At 45.3% G+C, this 12,975-nt stretch overlaps 1 protein-coding gene across 1 annotated transcript; it reads right to left on the bottom strand.

The window, feature by feature from the left end:
* Position 1: 1 nt before the first annotated feature.
* On the bottom strand, positions 2–11,782 carry NOB1 (NIN1 (RPN12) binding protein 1 homolog). The gene is made up of 9 exons (XM_027119436.1): positions 11,615–11,782; positions 11,361–11,493; positions 9,400–9,530; positions 6,935–7,006; positions 6,598–6,726; positions 6,303–6,503; positions 5,600–5,697; positions 3,293–3,437; positions 2–552 (listed from the first exon to the last, which is right to left on the bottom strand). Exons 1-9 carry the CDS (start codon positions 11,675–11,677, stop codon positions 283–285), a joined length of 1,242 nt encoding a protein of 413 aa, XP_026975237.1. The 5' UTR covers positions 11,678–11,782; the 3' UTR covers positions 2–282.
* Between the last annotated feature and the right edge of the window lie 1,193 nt (positions 11,783–12,975).

Below are 12,975 nucleotides of genomic sequence, written 5' to 3'. Positions count from 1 at the left end.
CAAACTTCTTGGTGCTGGAATCCTTTGCTCTTGCAGCTGTCCATGTCCAAGTAGGTCAGGTCACAATGTTCACATAAACCTCCTGGATACACACAGGCCAAGGGATGGCGGGTTCCACCACAAACCCAACCCGAGGCACCACAGTGAGTCCTGGGGCAGCACTATGGAAGCCAGGCCTCTTCTGTGTCCAAGTGGTTGTGGAGTTGGCACAGCTGGGGACCTGAGACATGGGTCTCCTGGGCAGTCACAGCATCAGTCCAGCTTGCCTGTGGAGCTCATGCTTCACCTTTTCTTCACAAACTTCTTTCTGGAAGCATTGGGATTTAACCGTCTCCTGCCGGCTCCCAAGGTGCTGTCTCGGACCTGCAAGGTAGCTGACCGGCTGGAGATGTCATTCTCTGCAAAGGGAGACACCCCAGCTATGTAGTCAGGGGCAAACACGTCAGTTTTCTGCCTGGCCTTTCGGGAAAGTCGCAGCTGAGGGAAGCGCTGGTCCTCGGTCAGGTGGGGGTTGATGGCGTACTTGCCCCCTTTGGGAGTGGGGAGTGAATACTGCAAATAAGATGAGGAAAGGCCATTAGGAGGACGGGGATTCGTATTTATACACATCAGATCCTGTTACGTAAAGCTTACCTGACAACTCTGCACGCAGGCAGACGACACCAACGGAGTCTATCGTCACTGCCTACTGTGCACTGAGTACATGACATGCATCTTCCCACTTGAGCCTACTCTCACCTTACAGATGAAAAGCAACACGGTATTGTGACTACATTCCCTCAACAAAAGACGGAAAAAATTACACTAAAACACAGAACCCTAGTAGGCAGGTACCATTTTCATAATGGTATAGGTTAGCACTTCTGAAATAACCACACACACACACACACACACACACTCCAGTTGAACAAAATTATAATTACGGAAAATGGTGTTATGAAGGGTGTTATGGATATTAGAGGGAGGGCTAGAATGAACTCTGGTGTTGAACTGAATCTGAAGTTATAAATTCAATTTTTAATACAGATAAGAGAAAAAGTATTAATATGTGTATTTATATATAATATTTCCCATCTTTGTCCACTGTGGACCTAGAATTAATGCCACCCTAGGACAATAAGCATACCCACTGTCCAGTGCCCAGATCTTTGCTTCTAAAAACTTAAGAGCTCCTTAGAGAAATGGCTGATTCCAGGGCACAGGCAGGGAGGTATAAGAGTCGGAACAGCTTGCTGTGCCAGAAAGTAAAATTGTTCAAAGAATAACTGGGGCACATCAGAAAGACACAGAAGCCATCCTGAAGGGGCTCCATGAACAGTTTGAGTATCAAAATAAATAAGCATAGCTGGATCACAGCCTACAGACTACAATAAAAATACATGCGACCACAATCATATAAATGATATATAGGAAAGTTCCTCTTTACAGCAGAATGGCAAGTAATAAATATGGAGAAGAAATGATGCAATTAGAAAATCACCATTTGGCAACCTTCATTGTAAAAACTGATTCAGATGACTTTAACCAGTAAAAGTTTGATGAGAAACAGTATTCACACAGTATCAGACTATCTTTCTCTAAGTTACTTATTAATCACGGATAATAACCTTACAGGAAATTTGGTAATCTTGGTTTTGTTAATTATATTGTGGTTACACAAGAAACCTCCAACTAAGTGATCAAAGTTATTATCAGCAGTAAATTGGACACAGCCTGAATCTAACCAGGAGGAAACACCAGACAAACCCAAGGTAAAGGAGAGTCTACAAAGTAACTGCTTTGTACTCTTCAAAACTGTTCAAAACTGTCAAGGTCATGAAAGACAGCAGACCTGAGAAACTACTTCAGTTTAAAAGAGACTAAGGAGATAGGACAATGAAATGCAACAGTGAAATGCAACATGTGATCCTAGACTGGATCCTGGACCCCAAACAAACCCCCTTCTCTTGCTGTAAAAGAAATCTGTGGCAAAGTTTGAATATGGTCTAAGGACTCCCCTGGCAGTCCAGTGGTTAAGACTCTGCACTTCCAATGCAGGGGGCATAGGTTCGATCCTTAGTTGGGGAACTAAGATCCCACGTGCCACGTGGCACAGCCAGAAAAAAAAAAAAAGTCTGGAGCTTCCCTGGTGGCGCAGTGGTTGAGAGTCTGCCTGCTAATGCAGGGGACACAGGTTCGAGCCCTGGTCTGGGAAGATCCCACATGCCGTGGAGCAACTAGGCCCATGAGCCACAACTACTGAGCCTGTGCGTCTGGAGCCTGTGCTCCGCAACAAGAGAGGCCACGATAGTGAGAGGCCCGCGCAGCGCGATGAAGAGTGGCCCCTGCTTGCCACAACTAGAGAAAGCCCTCACACAGAAACGAAGACCCAACACAGCAAAATAAATAAATTAATTAATAAACTCAAAAAAAAAAAAAGTCTGAATATGGTTCATAGATTAGATAGTATTGAAGTAATGTTAACTTCTTGGTTTTGGTAATTGTATTGTGGGTATCTAAGACGAAGTCCTTGTTTCAGGAAACACACACTGAAGTATCTAGGTGCAAAAGGGCGTCATGCACAATTTACTCTCAGATGGTTTAGGGGAAAAGAAAAAATATAAATGATAAAGCAAATATAGTGAATGATTAAATTGGGAAATCTAAGTGAAAGCTAAATGGGAATTATTTGTACTATTTTTGGCAACTTTTTATTAAAAAAAAAAACTACAAGATACCATTAAAAAAATTATTTCAAAATAGAAAGTTAAAAAAAAAAACAACCTTTCTAACGTTAGTGGCATGCACCATACCTGGAGAACTCAGAGCCAGGTCAGCCACACTCATACTTGCCTGCCTGTCAACCCTTCTCTCCTGATTCCTCAAAACAAATCCACCCCACTGTGTATCCAGCCCAGGACTCTCTTGTGCTGAGTATTTACACAACCTTCCCTTGTGGTTCTTGAAGCTTCTAGACATTCTACCCATCCTCAAATTCCCACACAAATCCATCCTCCACCGTCCTGCAAACCATCCCTCTTTGACCCCACATATATTTGGCCCTTGCTTTTTACCGTGTGGAATTACTGGTTATTTCTCCTTAGACTGCAAACTCCTCAAAAACCTCACAGGGAGGTTGAGTTGTGAGCTCTCCCCACCTGCCTTGGTCCCTGGATCACAGGCTTTCAATAACTATCTTTAGAAACCAGGAGGGTCTGTTTGTCCTCTCTGATCATTTCGATCCTGGTGATAAAAGGTCTCGCTTCCCCGACCTGGGCCCTGCTGTTAGGGGAGCGGGAGATGCGCCACTCACCCGGAGGCCCCGAGGATTCAGCACCTTAGGGTTGCGGGAAAAGTGCATGCGCAGGGTTCCATCGTCGCTGACGGTCACAGACACCTTCTTCAGTGTCTTGTTTCCACACTGTGCACAGAACACTCTGCTCATGTCAGATGTTGTCCTGCAGAAACAAAGGAGATGCATCACACTGGAGCCAGAGGCAGCAAACCCCATCCCCAGAGCGCAAGGTGAGTCTCGGGCCTCAGAGGAGGAGACACAAGAAATGGGGACAGGCTGGACTGCACCGCACACATCCCAGACCAAGGCCACCTGCCCTCACGCTGCTGATATAAGCACACTGCTGCTGCACGGCTCCCACGGCAAAGGTAAATGACATAAGGAGCAAGTTAGTAAGAAAACTGAGCAGAATGTTGTTACAGTAATAATGAACTCTTACTGAATTTTGTTAGGCATTATTCCACAAGTTTAATGTCAAAATAACCCTATGAAGTTGATATATCTCCATTTTACGGATGGGGAAATGAAGGCAAGGTAAGGTAGCTTGCTCAAGGTCACAGAGCTAGTAAGTGGCAGGTATAAGCCCAGGGAATCTGGCTCCAGAGTCAGTGCTCTTACCACCACCATACTTTCTCAAGGGTCATATTATTACATTACTCAACTATTTCTGAACACCTTGTGCCCAAGTATCAGCCTAGGCATTGAGCCAGGAGGTGGCTCTGGAGGTGCTGAGAATTTACTAACCAACAGGATACACTATCAAAGCTGCTATGACTGAATGGGTGTGGGTGCTGAGGCAGACCCACAGGCCTTGCCTCTCTCGCACCCGCTCAAGGCCCAACGATGGACCTGAACAGGCAAAGCTGCTGTTGTCAGGGACCAAGCAGGAGCCCTGGTGTCTGTCCTTGAGGAATTCTCCCTCAGTTCCCAGTGGTAAGGACACAAGAGCTGCGTGAAACTGCCAGAGAAGCCAAGCCCTTTCCTGAAGTCTCTGCGAGTGAACTAAGCAACAGGGGCTAGGAAATAATTATTTTGTGCAAGAAACCACTCAGTCACTGGGGTTAATCTAACAAGAATGGAGAACATTTCCAAGTGTTTCTAAGAACGAATGTTAATTTGAGGAACTTAGAGCTTTTGTAACAAAGGACAATGGGGGAAATGAGATTTCATGAAGCAAAAAGCTTTACCGACATGAGCCTGGCACGTTTACACACTAAAGATTCAAAGAATGCAGAGGCAGTTTTGAGGAGTGGCTCCCTAGCAGACCTGCAGAGGACGGTAACAGAGATGGGCCCCGAGCCACGTGGGGGAGGGCTTCATCCAGGCTACTCCACCGTCAGTGGAACAGCACTGGGGACACAGGGAGAGACACCTTACTGCTTCAGAAAGCAGTGCACACAGGCCTCCACAGTAAGGGGCTCCACCAGATACCTGACATGATGGCTACCATGTCTAGACTGAATCTGTGGAAAGGCTGGAAGCCACCAAGTTCCCAGGGCCACGCTTCACTCAACAGCAGGGCTGCAGTATAGTCTCTTCCATTCCAACCAGATCTCGGATCCGGGGGCCTCTCCACACAACACCAGCCCTCACCACGAGAAAAACCAATTCATGAGGCAGAAAAGAAATGGGGAGGAGTGCATGGTCAATGAACTAAACAGTTCACCTCAATGGAGCACTTCCTATGCGCCAGACAAGCACTCGTTTATGTGACGATCTCCCTAGTTCCTCACAACCACCTTTCTAATTTTACATAAGAAGAATCTGAGGTACAGAGAAGCTGACCAACTTCTGCGAAGTCACACAGCTACTAGGAGACAGAATCTGGATTGGAACCCACATAGTCTGGATCCAGAGTCCACTTTTTTTTTAAACAGAAAATTTCAAACAAACATGAAGTAAACCAAAGAGCACAATGAACCCTCATGGACCCATCACCCAGCTTCATCTCTACCCTCACCCATTCCTCCCACTTCTGTTTTATTTCAAAGCAAGTCCCAGACATTATCCCATCCATAAACATTTTGGCACTTACTGCTAAACGACTAGGGCTCTTTGCTCCAGAACCCACACCCTTAATCCTATACACAAAGGTAAGAACAAAAAACACCTGCCCTGGCTTTGTCAGGTGGGAGGTCACTGGCCACCTCTGTCCCAGGCCTTTCAGTGCCCTGGTGGGGGCAGAACCTGGCCCAAGTAGGAATGACAAGGTGGAGAGAATGCCTGTACACAAGGCAAGGTTCTCCTTCAAGAAGTCTCTAGAAGGTTTAGGAACAGAGGAGTGTTCAACAGAGGGGCACTGAGCCCAGGTTATTGGCTACATACTTGAAACAGCCGTGGCAGCGCAAGATGTAGCTCCGGGCCTCGCGGATCAGCATGCCGTTCACGGCCAGCACATGCAGCCCCATCTGGAGCAGGACGTTCTGCAACCAACAAGTTAAAGGGAAACTGAACTCATAGCAAAACCAAGAATTGTTTAATATCTGCATAATCACAGTTAAAAGAACTTCCCAAACCCTGGTTTGGCTCATAAAGGGCTTCTGCTAAAGAAAAGCAAGCTAAGGATACCTCTCAAGACACGTAAACTAGGACAAGGACCCAGATTTTTCTTCTCTCAGGTGCCATGGACCGAGAACATCATTTCGCCAAGGCCTCCTTTAGCAATCTCTCTTAACAGAGACATTTATTGTGTGAGAGCAAATATACTCATTTCTGGACTCAAAACCTCTACAGTCTCCAAATACTTAACTGAGCACAGGACATTACACACACTGAAAGAAAAGCAGCAACAGATCATGAATACTGAATATCAGAAATTTAATACACCACATACATTCTGTAGGTATACTATGATTCCCTGACCTCCAAGCAAAACTAAAAATTACCAAAGAGCACAGGCAAAGTTTCTAGAGCCAGGAAAAGAAGCATTACACAACAGTCCTGTACACACCCCCAAACCTCCAAAGGACCACTGCCTGTAACGGCTATGACACCAAGCCCAGGGCCAGCCGATGCCCATTCCACCCACCTGCATGGCAAAGTCTGTAGTCACACAGCCGACCCGCACATCCTTTGGGATGGCACACTGCTGCATCTCCTGCTGGACCTGCTTGATGTTGCTGGGGGTTATCCACCCACCCCCGTCATCATCACTGTCTTGGTCCTTCCTTTCTTCAAATCCATTCTCTTCATTCTCTTCCTCACTTGGAATAGCCTCACCTTTGTCAATCTGAAACGTTAACAGAATTCAAACTTCTCGCCCAAAGGAGCAGCTGGGAGACGCTAGTCTCTTGTCATCAGGAGATCATAAAGCAGGACCTTACCAGCAGCTCCTGCAGTTCATGATCAATATTAGGCAAAGGATTTCTCCAGAACACAAAGGAACTGAATTCTAGGTCCTCAGGCTCACCGACTGGGTGTCCATGTTCTACTGTTCCTCGTGCGGGTTTAGGCTGAAGTTAAAAGAAAAATAATTTTAAAACCTGAAAATTGAGAGGGTTATAAATGAAATGATATATGATATACAAGCCAGATCAGACAAGGATGGACAAACTATGCTATCTGTCTAGGTAAATTTGGTTCCCTCTAAACAGACAATTTGTGGAGATCTGACATGTAACAGAAAAGAGCATGAAGAGCCTGGCCTGTCTAAGAAATTACCTTTGAGGGCAGATGGAAACCAGAAATGTGTAGAGGAGTTTCTGGGTGCTGAATTGATGAACTCACTTTAACCTTTAAAAAGAAAAGAAAAAAGTGACAGCTCTAAGCAAAGAAATGCAGGTTGAAAATTCAACATGGAAGAGTAATTTAAAAAACAGAAAACAAAATACTTCCCCCTGGTTATTGAAATAAAAGATATTCAATGTTTTTTAAAAAGTGGGAAACATAAAAATATATGTAAAGAATTTTTTTAAAAAATAAATTTATTTATTTTTAGTTTTGGCTGCGTTGGGTCTTTGTTGCTGCGTGCGGCCTTTTCTCTAGTTGCGGTGAGCAGGGGCTACTCTTCATTGCGGTGCGCGGGCTTCTCACTGCAGTGGTTTCTCTTGTTGCGGAGCATGGGCTCTAGAGTGCAGGCTCAGTAGTTGTGGTGCACGGGCTCAGTAGCTCTGCGGCATGTGGGATCTTCCCAGACCAGGGCTGAACCCGTGTCCCCTGCATTGGCAGGCGGATTTTTAACCACTGAGCCACCAGGGAAGCCCGTAAAGAATTATTCAGGGATTCCACTACTACCAAATAACCACTTTAGGACGTTTCTTTTTTGTCCCTAGACATAAAGGTTTAATGAACATCATTATGTGTAAAACTTGGAAGTATCTTTGGTTATATCCTTAGGATAAATGCCTAAGAGTGGAATTGCTGGGTCAAAAGACAGGCTGTTTTAAAGCTTCTGATACAAAACAGCTAATTCCTGCCCAAAAGACTGCAGGAAAGGGCAATTTTTAGGAATCTCAAATTGACAGACGCCAAAGCAGAAACCCAGCTGAGCCACAAAGTCAGAGTTTATATGAAACTATTCCCTTCACTCCCATCGCCCCAAAACATTCTGGTGACACACAGATGTCTATATTTTAGGCATCACTTTTAGACTTCTTGGATTGGAGGACTCTACACTTGGTTGAAAACAAGTGAAGGCAGTTCTGACTAGAATAGAATCATGAGCCCACTACAGTTTTGATGACCTTAGACAGCGGAGATCAAGTAATTCTTTGCAAACCCTACTTGAAATTACTTATTACAGTATAAGGTTAATAATCTATCTTTCAAAATCCTCTGGCCTAGAAACAGGCAATGGGGTCCAGGCACAAAACCATTAGTCTCTTCAACTTAGCCAAGCTGGACAAGTCCCTAAAAGCACAACAGGAACCCAGAATTTTGAAGGTAGCAAGAGTTGAAAAAAATGGTAATCATTTAAAGTGTTCTTTCTTGCTTGCTTCTGGAAAAGAATTCTATTTTTAAAAAACTAGTGAGAGGGGCTTCCCTGATGGCGCAGTGGTTAAGAATCTGCCTGCCAATGCAGGAGACACAGGTTCAAGCCCTGGTCCAGAAAGATCCCACATGCCATGGAGCAACTAAGCCCGTGCACCACAACTACTGAGCCTGTGCTCTAGAGCCCGTGAGCCACAACTACTGAGGCCTGCGCACCTAGAGCCCGTACACCGCAATGAAGAGCAGTCCCCGCTCGCCACAACTAGAGAAACCCTGCCCGCAGCAACAAAGACCCAACACAGCCAAAAAAAATGAGAATATTTTTACTCTTTCTGCATTTTATTATTTTAATTTAGTTTATCTATTTGGTTGCACCAGGTCTTAGTTGCGACAGGCGGGCTCCTTAGTTGTGGCATGCAAATTCTTAGTTGCAGCATGGGGATCTAGTTCCCTGAGCAGGGACTGAACCTGGACCCCCTGCACTGAGAGTGTGGAGTCTTAACCACTGTGCCAGCAGGGTAGTCCCTGCATTTTTAAATTTAACCAACGTTACCAAGAACCTACAGGTCAAGACTGAGACATGTTTGCTAATTGCAACGTATGAACCTTATCTGGATCCTGATCCAAACAAGTAAACTATTAAAAAAATTTTATAAAATAACTGAGAAATGTGAACACAGATTGGATATTTGATGATATCAGGGAATTACTATTAATTTTGTGTAGGTGTAAGACATACCTTATCTTTAGAGACACACCAAGAAATATCTATCAGTGAAATGTTAGGCTGTCTGAGTTCAAAATATTCAGGGCTGGGGTTGGGTAAAGATGAAAACAGATCATGAGTTGACAACTGTGGAGGCAGGATGATGGGGACACTGGGTCCATTATACTATTCCCTCTACTTCTGTACATCTGATAGTTCTCATAATAAAAAAGTTAAAACAGGGCTTCCCTGGTGGCGCAGTGGTTGACAGTCCGTCTGCCAATGCAGGGGACACGGGTTTGTGCCCCAGTCCAGGAAGAGCCCACATGCCGCGGAGCGGCTGGGCCCGTGAGCCATGGCTGCTGAGCCTGCGCGTCCGGAGCCTGTGCTCCGCAACGGGAGAGGCCACAACAGTGAGAGGCCCGCGTACCACAAAAAAAAAAAAAAAAAAAAGTTAAAACAGATAAAACCAACAATCTTTCTTATTTACCTTTTCTGGTTCTTGTTTTAGGTGAGACACCCCAACAAACTCTGCTTCCAGCTGGTAGGTAAGTGCCAGTACTTGGATATCTGTGGCAGAGAGGCTGGGATAGTCTCCAGTTTTCTTTGAAAACTCAGTCACTGTAAACAAGAGATTCCCAACTTCAGTTAAAAGCAAAGAGCTATATGACCTTGGATAACCATAATGAAAGTATGAAAAGAACTTAGGATCAGTATCCCAAGAAAAACGGAAGCCCCAAATCTTTTTTTTTTTTAAACTGAAGTATAGTTGATTTACAATGTTGTTAATTACTGCTGCACAGCAAAGTAATTCAGTTATACATATACATACATTCCTTTTTAAAATATTCTTTTCCATTATGGTTATCATTGGATATTGAATATAGCTGTCTGTGCTATACAGTAGCACCTTGTTGTTTATCCATTTTATATATAAAAGCTTACATCTGCTCACCCCAACCTCCCCCAACCCCCTTCCCCTTGGCAACCGCAAGTCTGTTCTCTATGTCTGTGATTCAGAAAGGTTCATTTGTGTCATATTTTAGATTCCACATATGTCATGTCATATGGTTATTTGTCTTTCTCTTTCTGACTTCACTTAGTATGATAATCTCTAGTTACATCCATGTTGCTGCAAATGGCATTATTTCGTTCTTTTTTATGGCTGAGTAGTATTCCATTGTATACATGTACTCTATCTTCTTTATCTGTTCATCATCAATGGACATTTAGGTTGTTTCCATGTCTTGGCTATTGTGAATAGTGCTGCTATGAATATAGGAGTGCATGTATCTTTTTGAATTACTATAGTTTTGTCTGGATATATGCCCAGGAGTGGGAATGTTTCAGCCCAGTTTTATGAAGTACGTACTGTTAGTGTTTCCTCAGAAAGATTAAGTAACCTGTCAAAGATCACACAGCTAGGATGCTGGAGAAAGCTAAAGAAGTCACAAATAGTGTAGGTAACAACATCTCCATTATTAGGCCTTTAAACCCTAAAACACTTACAACCACCTAGGTCCTTTCCTGGGCAGGATCATCGCCTTGATCCCTAACAAGAGAACAACACTGACTCCTGAGCCAAGTGAGAGTTGTTTAGTTTTCTTTCAGGACTAATGTAAGGCCTAAAAGCCATCCCTTTTTCTGACTTGAGGCTGGCCTCCATATCCAAAACAGTCATCACTCTTATCTACTGAAAAGAAATGGGCGAGAGTAAGAGATCTGTGTTCTTCCATTTTTTTTAATCTTTTTAACATCTTTATTGGAGTATAATTGCTTTACAGTGGTTAGTTTCTGCTGTATAACAAAGTGAATCAGCTATACATATACATATATCCCCATATGTCCTCCCTCTTGCAGCTCCCTCCCATCTTCTATTTTTAATCCAAACAAATTTACTGAATACTTACAAAGCGCTGGACACTGTGCTGAGTGACATTATTCCTCATTTAATGCTCCCAGCAACCCCTCGGGTAGATACTGTTAATCCCATTTTACAGATGGAGGCAACCGAGGCCTAGAGCGTCTGAGTGATATTCCCAAGGGCACATAACTAGTAACTGGCAAGGCCTGGCTGACTCATGACCCAGAATTCCTCTCTCTCACCACGGTCCCCTAGACCATGGAGTTTTATTTACTTATTTTTTGAATTTTATTTATTTTTTTATACAACAGGTTCTTATTAGTTATCCATTTTATACATATTAGTGTATACATGTCAATCCCAATCTCCCAATTCATCCCACCACCACCATCACCACCCCCCCCCCGCCACTTTCCCCCCTTGGTGTCTATACGTTTGTTCTCTCCATCTGTGTCTCTATTTCTGCCCGACCGTGCAGTTTCTAAATCAACTCTGATAAAGTATCCAGACTCCGATTAGAACCAGAACAGGTTCAGTCAGCAACCCGGGAACCAGCTTCGCCATTAACACCGGGCAGAGACACTCACCCAGCCGCACGTATTCCGGGAAGGGCTCCCTGAAACGCAGCTCGTAGGGCAGGACTGCGAGCCGCCTGCGCGTGGCCTTATCCCGAATCTCGCTGACCACATCCCGAATGGTGTAGATGTTCTTCCCGATATCCTGAGGGGAGACCGGCCCAACTCACACCCGCCCGCACCACGCAGCGCGCTGCCCGATTTCCCAAGCTCCTTTAGGGGCCACCAGCCCAGACCCCGCTCCTCTCCGCCGGAGCTCCCTGTACCTGCAGAGCCGCGTCCCGCAGGAAAGCCCCTGCATCGGCTACAACGTGCTCCACCGGCGCCATCTTGGTCCATCGAGGCCGGAGCGTGCATGCGCATGCAGATTGCGCCCGCCCCTCTGTCCCGATCTGGGTATCTGGGAGCCGGGAAGAGCAGCCGCGGCTAGGCCGCGTCTCCTGGCGGCCGCGGCAGCATCTTCCGGCTCAGGGCTCTCCGAGCGCATGCGCGGTGAGGCCGCCAGCTCTGCCTGGGAGGTGTGGGCGGGGTCAAACCTTGGGAGGGGCGGGGGGCCACCCGAGGAAATTGGCTTTGGCGTCTGCTCCTTAGCGCCTTCTTTACGCTTAAATGCAAATAGTCTGTATTAGTTTCATTGTTAAGAGTCAATCAATACAGATGCCCTAATTTAAAGATCACAACAACCCTATGAAATAGGTACTATTTTACGGGTAAGGGGTAGCTGCTCAAGAAAACTAGTCCCAGCTAACATGGGTAGTTAGTGAGGTATCGAGATTAACACTGAAACAAACCGACTCAGAGCCGCTTTCTTACTACTGTGTCATACCGACCGCTGCTTGCTTACTTACCCCCGCTTCATTTTGAGCAACTTGGGTCCAGGATCTCTTACGCCACTTACATAAGGCTCATAATTACTTGCTGAGATTTCCTAATTATGAGATCTGGTCTATTAGAAATTCATGCTGGCGAATTTTGGCTGAATGATGACTTGAGTTTTCAGTCATCCATCTTCAGAGGTGTTGAGTTATTCTAAACTTTCTTTGTCAAGTCTTCACTCTAGTTTTTAACCCCTTGGTTATATATATATATATATTTTTTTTTTCTGTACGCGGGCCTCTCACTGTTGTGGCCTCTCCCGTTGTGGAGCACAGGCTCCGGACGCGCAGGCTCAGCGGCCATGGCTCATGGGCCTAGCCGCTCCGCGGCATGTGGGATCTTCCCGGACCGGGGAACGAACCCGTGTCCCCTACATTGGCAGGCGGACTCTCAACCACTGCGCCACCAGGGAAGCCCACCCTTTGGTTATACTTTAGCCATCGTACTTCCAAAAATTGTTCACTGCCCTCGGGCGTCTTTTAACAGGTGCCCAAATCCCTTTTCCTTCCCCAGATGTCTCAATTTTTTTTTTTTTTCTTTTTTGTGGGATCTTAGTTCCCCAACCAGGGATCGAACCCCGGCCCCAGCAGTGAAAGGGCCGAATCCTAAGTGCCTAGACCGCCAGGGAATTCCCTATCATATCAATTTTTTTGTTCTTATTTCTCTATACTGTCAGTTTCTCTGCAGAATTTTACAATGCTGACCATTTCCTCTTTCTGGACTGTCTCCTTGCCTCACTTTGGTGTTACAT

Source organism: Aethalodelphis obliquidens, unplaced genomic scaffold (assembly GCF_003676395.1).
Source record: "Aethalodelphis obliquidens isolate GAN/ISIS:26980383/991018 unplaced genomic scaffold, ASM367639v1 scaffold20, whole genome shotgun sequence".
NCBI classification, from domain to species: domain Eukaryota; kingdom Metazoa; phylum Chordata; class Mammalia; order Artiodactyla; family Delphinidae; genus Aethalodelphis; species Aethalodelphis obliquidens.
The sequence above is the reverse complement of the archived record's forward strand: the minus strand, read 5'-3'. Positions and strand labels throughout refer to the sequence as shown.

Excerpts from the sequence above, each read along its gene's own strand:
- NOB1 (XM_027119436.1), bottom strand. The coding sequence starts at position 11,677 with ATGGCGCCGGTGGAGCACGTTGTAGCCGATGCAGGGGCTTTCCTGCGG. Across the intron at positions 6,504-6,597 it reads ATGAACTGCAGGAGCTGCTG|ATTGACAAAGGTGAGGCTAT; the intron begins GTAAGGTCCTGC and ends TTAACGTTTCAG. Across the intron at positions 3,438-5,599 it reads CGCTGCCACGGCTGTTTCAA|GACAACATCTGACATGAGCA; the intron begins GTATGTAGCCAA and ends TTGTTTCTGCAG.